Here is a 7,628-nt window from a genome sequence, read left to right as displayed (position 1 = left end):
GTGGTCAGTTTAGCTTGAATTGTTTAAGTATAGAATATCAAGTAAACTTTCTAAATTCCTTTTTTAAGTTTAAATAAAACATTTTGAAAAGTCTCATACTTTGTTCTAAAAGAGAGATTTGACCAACAAAAATTAGTCAAATTAGTAAGTAACGAATCCGTATTTCAAAAAAAAAAAGAAATAATGAATTCAATTTTTATCTATATTAATTTATAAATACTCTTTAAACGTTCTTAAAATCTGTTTTGAACTTAATCAGCCACCGGATCTAACTCACCTAAATTTTTCATTATATAAAAAAAAAGATTTTTAGAAGTGAAAATGGTAGTAGTTAATAATACAAAACATACATTTTATTAAATCTCATATCCATAATTCATATGGTATATAAAATTCGAATTAATCCTTACTATTCGTTTTTTTCATCAAAATGTATCTAAATTAATGCAGTACCATTCCAAAAAAAAAAGAGGCCGCTATATTAACTAAATCATCAGAAACCATTGAAGATATGAAGATATAAAGCACATAAGGTTCGACATTTACGACAGTATTCAACTTGATATAGCAGATCACATTAAATACCAAGATAGCCTCATTATAAACAGGTGGAGTGGAGCAAAAGTGGGTGGCTGTGGCAACAGCTTTCACTGGTAGAAAGGGTCAAAAAGGTAAGTTATTTCTTATTTCTAGCTAGCTGGTTCTTTCAATTTCCATTTGCAAGGTGATACGAAATCCAATAGATAAGCAACCTGACACAGCAACATTGTCCACGCACACAAAAGTGAAACAGTGGCACCAGTCCTCATGGAACTGCAGACCCTTCCTTAGTATTGGAAGTCAAGGCCTTGATGCATAGTCGAGGCTTTGTACTAACAAGGTTCCTTGGGAGGACAGAGACTCCAACTATTATGGACCTATTAGGTACTCCAGAAAGGGGAAGCAACTCAACAAGAACAGAGAGCTGCAATGCAACACCAATGCCAATGCTCAGACTCGGTATGCATAAAAGTGAATACCTACAACTATAATTAGTTCCAAGGTAATGGTACAACATCTTTACCTCTGGAGACCTGAGATCCACTACTGAATCTTCCACAACATGATTGACTGCAGATGCCACTACGCCAAAGCATTTATTACGATCCAGCAAAAGAAATGCATTACTAGAATCATTTGATTTTTCCTTAGCAAACGTTGTCTCTTCAATTCCTCTTCGGTTGAACCCAACAGCAAACTACAAGGGTAATTATAATTATCTTCATGTAAGATTGCTAACTGAGAAGTATCAATTCAAACAAAATGAAATTTACAAAAATATAAGTTAACTCTGAAAATTTCTAATATTAAGAGATGATTCTTGTTTGAAACTTATTTGGAACTAGATTTGTTTAAGAAATCAATTCATTTGCAAATCAAACTGTCATATTTCATGTTTGTAAATCCAACTTTTGATATTATTTATATCAAATTTAAATTTCAAATATGTTGTTCTCAATACAAAGTTGAGAAAGTTCCAAATAATGCATAAGTCCTGGCTGACAAAGAAAACAAAATCTCGGCTCTGATTTCAACCGCGGCATCAACACCAACATATTGAAACCAGTGAAGATGTGAAAAAGCCGCAGGCAGATAAATATTCAGCTACTGTTCCGAGATCAACTTTATTAATATTGAAATTTTTATTAAAATCTGGATTCTTCTTTGGCAATGAGGATAATGGGGGGAGGGGAGAGGAGATCATGTATCTCCGGTGATGAAAATGAAAAAGAGATTCCAAGATAAGTTTGTTAGCTTATGAAAAGAATGGCTGATTTGCAACTAGAAGGTAATATTGTATTGGACCTTTAGAGGTCGCTCAAGTTTGTTCTGTTTATCAGCCAAAAACTTCTTAACAAGCATTGATACTACTTCCTGTAGTTCTTTTTCGTTCAAACTGCAGGTAGCCTGGATAGGAAAAATGCGATGGCACCAACTGCAGCAGAAAATATGTCCACTATTAGCATAAAAAATAGAGGTACTGAAATCTAGAGAGAAGGGTTTTTCTAGTATACATCCACAAACCTATATATGTGCACTCAATGAATATAAAAGAAAGAGAACCAGGTAGAATTTGCAGGTCCATATTTTCAATTAATCAAAAACAACCATTCTATAAGCTTAAGCTGTGAAGTGAGGCACTCAATAATGGTTGTTAGAACTTGAACGTTGAATAAACAGAAACAAACAGCTTTTTAGCACAGGTAACATACTAACAGCTGAGAAAAACAAAAAAAATGAATTTAGCATAATTTACAAATAACAGAATTATAGTATTCATTTAAGATTAATTTATAATTCTAAATAAAGAAAGAAATTGTAGGTTTTTCTAAAATTTTATATATTGTTTTTTATCAATAAAAATCATGCCCCTTCAAATTTGGTCTAGCTCTGCCACCATGAGCAGAGAAAAGAAAACGAAAGAGAATTTTCATTAATACAATGAAAACTCTGTGGAGTGTTGATAGGATTATGAATCCAATAGGGCTCTAACGGCATACTTCTGTTGACCTAGACCTACCTTGGGGAATTAACATGTATAATTGTATACAGAAAAATAAAAGGGAAAATTAGTGAGAAAAGAGAGAAAACAAATATCCATATACATGTACACCTCCTAAGAGGGACCATGTGTTGGCAGTAGGTACAGGTCCACAGGACCCGAGTGTCAAGCCACACAGGCACTCCTACCATCACAAATATGAAATAGAAAAGCAAATGGAAACATGGACTTTATGAGAGAATTGCCTAGTTCCCAAGGCCTTGAGTTAATTGTGGTTGTCCTTTCCTAGATTGTTTGTCCAAATACATGCATTTCATTCCCTTGAAACATCCTTGTATCACAAAGACTTGTTGAGATTTTTGTTGAAGTAGTGATAAGATTAGACAGGTGTCATTGAGCTGTGATATGTTATAGAAATCCTCCTTTCCTCAGTGATTTCTGGAAGGAGCTGTTTCAAACACAAGGCAGAGAAGAGTGTTGGAAATAATAATTTCTTATCATCTCAAATTTTCTCTTTGGAATTAGGGTCCTTTCCAGTTCACAAACCGTGCACGGGAAGTGATTTGCTGGATGTTGTTGCAACTGAACTACCCAAAGACACCAGCTGAAGAAGGCTATAGGTTGCTCAACCAGTGGAAGCTACCCTTCGTTCCTTCTTACAAGAATGGAAACCAACGATCATTTCCCAATAGGCCCTGGAACAATCATCACCACCCAAGAAAGGTGGGAAGCTTATTACTAAAAGGTTCATTTTGTGGAAGTCCAAGTCTACTAGGGAGGAAACTTGGGAAGAGGAAAGCAGCATCCACAGGCAGTTTCCTTCTGCCTTGAGGACAAAGCATTATTTTAGGTGAATGATACTGAAAGGATTATGTATCCAATTGGGCCAAAATAATGGCAGTACTGGTTTACTTTTGCAGGCTTAAACTTGCCTTGCAGGAAAATTAACGTGTATAGAAAATAGGAGGGAAGTCATCTAGAGGAGAGAGAGAAGATTCAGATATCTCTAGATAAAGTTTTATAAGGAAGGAGGTTATATTGTTTTCTTTCTGATAAGAACTAGGGAGAACCACACCTCAATCTAGTCATTGTAGCTGAAGAGTTAGGGGTCCTATAAACTCCACACTATGATCCCATACTTCCAATATGAAACTCAAGTCTCATATTTTGCAATTGGATCCTAACATCACTCTCTGTAGCCTTGGCACCTACATGGCCAGCTGTGCACCATATAGCCCTTTAATCGGTCCTGAGTGAACACTGTAATGTCAGCCTCACTACCTACACCGCTCATTTGTGGCTAAGAGACATGGTGAAGAATTCTAACTTCTAAATACCAATTAATAACAACTTTAGGAGAACCATACCTCAAAAGCTAAAAGTTTTAGTTGGAGAGCCCAAGGCCTTATAAACAGGTTGTGTTTGAGATTGATTAGGGTTCTATGAACCTCATTTCCCCCTAATATATAACTTGAGTACTTGACCATCCATTAGGCACTTAAATGAGACCAGGACATGGACAAATATGTAAAGCTGTCTAAGGTTTACAGGTCAAAGGCATTCCGCCAAGCTGCGGAGAGGCATTAAACCTCTATTAACCCAGCCTCACCTAGGTGCCTAAGCAAGAAAAAGAAGCTTCAAGCCTCAAGACTACTTAATACCTATGTAAAACATCAAGCTATTTCCTCTTCAGTAAGCAATAGCGAACATGTGAAAAAGTTACAGATGAATAAAGGATGCACTCGGTGAGGTTGGTTAAGGAGCACATACTAAAACTCATACCGGGAAATTCTAAAAAAGCAAGATAATTGCATAGGATGGTTGAGTTGAAGCTAGAAATACTTCTTTCCCATCATCTTTCCATGCACTTAATGTATAAACCAAAATAGACAGCGCAACAGCAGGAATTCTTTTCGGGAGAATTCCATGAAAGTCCAGCCAAGCCAAATAGTAGGACCTAGGGGGAACGAAAAGTGGTAAATCATATTACATAATTGTCAAATGGTTAACAAGTTCTACAACTTTATTAACCACTTCATACTAATTAATTTCCCCTTCTTTCCCTCGGGTGGCACAGAATAAGGTTAGACCTAGCAATCTAGCATCATAGACAAACTAAACATTAAACAACAAACAAAACATCTTTAACCAGCAACATAAGCACGATGTAATTCACTTACGCTGGCAAACTTACAGTCCCAGACTCCACAGCTTGAATGATATTGGACACAATATTAACAGTGTCAGGCGACATGTTAGAGGGGAAAGTCAAGAGAAGCAAGCCATTCCTAGTGAGCTTAACCAAAGAAAGAGCAGCAACAGCCACTCCATCTTTGTCTTTAACAGGACTTGAAAGTTTACCTGCAATCAGAATCCATAACCATGGCTGTTTAATAAACCCTATCCCACATTGTATCTCCGAAAACTGCAAAAAGTGAATTAGAAAAATTGAATACCATCTTCAGAGGCAGAATCGGTTTCCTTGGTCTCCTGACATTCCCGATCAGTATCTTGTGTGCATATTCTTCTTCTCTTAGAAGAAGTATCTTCTTTAGGGTTGTTTGAAGAGTCATGGCGAAGGAACTGCAACGTAAGAGAGAATTATAGATTTAGACGAAATAGAGAGAGTTAGGATAGAGATGAGAAAGGTACCTTGTGAAGGATAGTGATTGCTTCTTTTGTGGCGCTTTTCTCGCGCTCTGGAAAGAGAAGATAAAAGGGTATAAGGGAAAGGGTGAAAGAAGAAATTGAGATTGAGATTGAGATTGAGGAAGAGGAAGTGGTACTGAACTGATAGTGCAAGTGATGAGAAAGGCAGAGTGGGAGTTACGGAGAAGGGAAGAGGGAGCGTTGTAGTCAAAGCGAGGGAGATTGATAACCGCAGAGTGTTGCTCCCATGGACTCATAGTCATCCCCACTCCATCGCTTTTCTCTTCTTCCTTTCTTGCTTCATCTGCAGCTTCCGCCATCTTCTCTCTCTCTCTCTCACTTCTAAAACCCTTTTTAATTTTCAATTCAATTCAATTCCCTCACCCTTCTCCAACTCTATATTTGTGTTTCTGCCCATATTTTGTATTTCTATTTATATCTTGTATTTATTTAAAAATCAGTTAAATATTATTTTTTATAAAAAAAAATATAAAATATAAAAATTCTAACATAAAATAATAATTATAAAATTATATTAATTAATTTTATTTGATATAAAATAAAAATATAATAAGAAATTATATAATTTTTAAATAATTTTTTTATAAATAAATTAAATATTTATAAATTTTAAGTAGATATAAATATAAATAAATAAATATGTAATATATTCATCTTCATTTTTAATTTAATAAATCAAGTATTATTTCATCAACTTGAATATTTTTCATCAAAATTAAGACGGATTAAATATTATTTACAGATATATATATTTCATCCCTTCACGCTAATATTCTTATCAAACCTTACACGCAACAAAAGGTTTAACATAGATGTAAAGATTAAAAGTGGTCATAAAATTATACAGAAACTAAAATGAAAACATCAAATCCAAGTTTTTTTAAATTATTTACCTTTTAATTGTCGTTAGGACTTAATTATATATTTTTTTAAAAAAACTGTAATAAATTAAGCATCACTCAAACAAATGAAAGCATTGAAGATAATTTTAAATTATTTATCGAGTTTAATAAGTCGTTTTATAAGGCTATTAAAAATACTTAACAAAATTAATCTTATATAAAAAATACAAAATGGGTAGTAACTAGTAAGACTTAAAAAACCTGAGACGCTTTTGTTATCTTTATTAAATTATTATCTAATATTTATTGACACCTAATTTCATATTGTTTATTTAGTGTATATAACATAACCAACACCTAATCAATGCTTAGGGGCCAGATCCACATTAATATTAAAATTTAATTAAGATATAGACAATATAAATTTACACTGTCATTGTCATATAATAATTAAAAATTGATAATTTTATTATGGGAAATTAATTAAATTACGTTGATAGCAAAAAAAAAAAAATATTATCAAATAATTTTAAATTATCTCACTTAATTAAATTAACTTCTATGATAGGTGCTTCAAAAAATACAGCTATGATGTTTTTTAATTGTTGATGGCATAAAAAATTTAACATTGTCAATACATATAATCATAATTTTAAAGTCATTTAAGATTTTTTTATATCAATTTATCGGCATAATTAAAAAAGATGACTTAAATGTGTATTTGATTAAATATTGCAATATAATTTTAATCTCTCAAATTTTAATTAAATAATTTTAGTTTCTCATTGTAAAATTTTGATCCTTCAAATTTTAATTAAATAATTTTAATTTCTTAAATACAAAAATTATGTGATTTTATATAATTTTTTTACTTATTTATGTTATATATATTATTAATTTTAATAATAATAAACACATTTCATTTAATACATAAATAAAAATTATAGTATATGTAATTTAAATAGGTAAAAAATTATATAATTATGACAGTTGAAAAATTAAAATAATATAATTGTATTGTATAAAAGAGTAAAATTATTCGATTAAAATTTAAAAAGTCAAAATTGCATAATTATGATTCCAGATAGATTAAAAATTGTTCAATTAGAAATTTAAGAAGCAAAATCACAATTTAAATACTTAACTAGATAAAAACACACACACACACAATTAAGCCTAAAAAGAAAAATGAGCCTAACCAAATAATCATCTTTTCAGGACTGCTAATGCGGCAGGTACAGCTAAAAGAGGATCATGATTCATGAAGAATAGCAGTTTGGTTAAGCCCAGAAACCAATTCAATCCTCGTGCTCAAATTATAATTTAGAACGAATAGGGCATCAAAAATTAATACCATGACATCCAAGTTTCCACGAGTATGCGTGTGTTTGGAATGAGGTTTCAAGCCCCTCAAACCAACGATAAAATAAAAGTTACAAATCTTTGCTTAGTAATTTTGTGCATTAGAAAGTGAAATTCCTGATTATATCAAAGCAAACGGATTTTCAAACACATAATAAATAGTCACGGTACAACTTTTAGCACCCCAACTTTGTAGTTTGTAATGGAACTGA

The 7,628-nt window shown here is 32.5% G+C and overlaps 1 protein-coding gene across 1 annotated transcript; it reads right to left on the bottom strand.

The window, feature by feature from the left end:
* Positions 1-481: 481 nt before the first annotated feature.
* LOC109796594 (uncharacterized) lies at positions 482-5,580 on the bottom strand. The gene is made up of 7 exons (XM_020356289.3): positions 5,334-5,580; positions 5,195-5,241; positions 4,999-5,125; positions 4,723-4,903; positions 1,846-1,975; positions 1,064-1,237; positions 482-964 (listed from the first exon to the last, which is right to left on the bottom strand). Exons 1-7 carry the CDS (start codon positions 5,509-5,511, stop codon positions 806-808), a joined length of 996 nt encoding a protein of 331 aa, XP_020211878.1. The 5' UTR covers positions 5,512-5,580; the 3' UTR covers positions 482-805.
* Between the last annotated feature and the right edge of the window lie 2,048 nt (positions 5,581-7,628).

This window comes from Cajanus cajan, chromosome 7 (genome assembly GCF_000230855.2).
Source record: "Cajanus cajan strain Asha chromosome 7, NIPB_CcT2T_4, whole genome shotgun sequence".
Classification (NCBI taxonomy): domain Eukaryota; kingdom Viridiplantae; phylum Streptophyta; class Magnoliopsida; order Fabales; family Fabaceae; genus Cajanus; species Cajanus cajan.
This window is presented reverse-complemented; position numbering and strand designations above follow the sequence as displayed.

What these genes read in the sequence shown, in the direction of transcription:
- LOC109796594 (XM_020356289.3), bottom strand. Translation starts at nt 5,511, where the DNA reads ATGGCGGAAGCTGCAGATGAAGCAAGAAAGGAAGAAGAGAAAAGCGAT. An exon ending in TCTCATCACTTGCACTATCA is followed by an intron (nt 5,242 to 5,333) that starts GTTCAGTACCAC and finishes TTCTCTTTCCAG; the next exon opens with AGCGCGAGAAAAGCGCCACA. An exon ending in GGGACTGTAAGTTTGCCAGC is followed by an intron (nt 1,976 to 4,722) that starts GTAAGTGAATTA and finishes TTTCTGCTGCAG; the next exon opens with TTGGTGCCATCGCATTTTTC.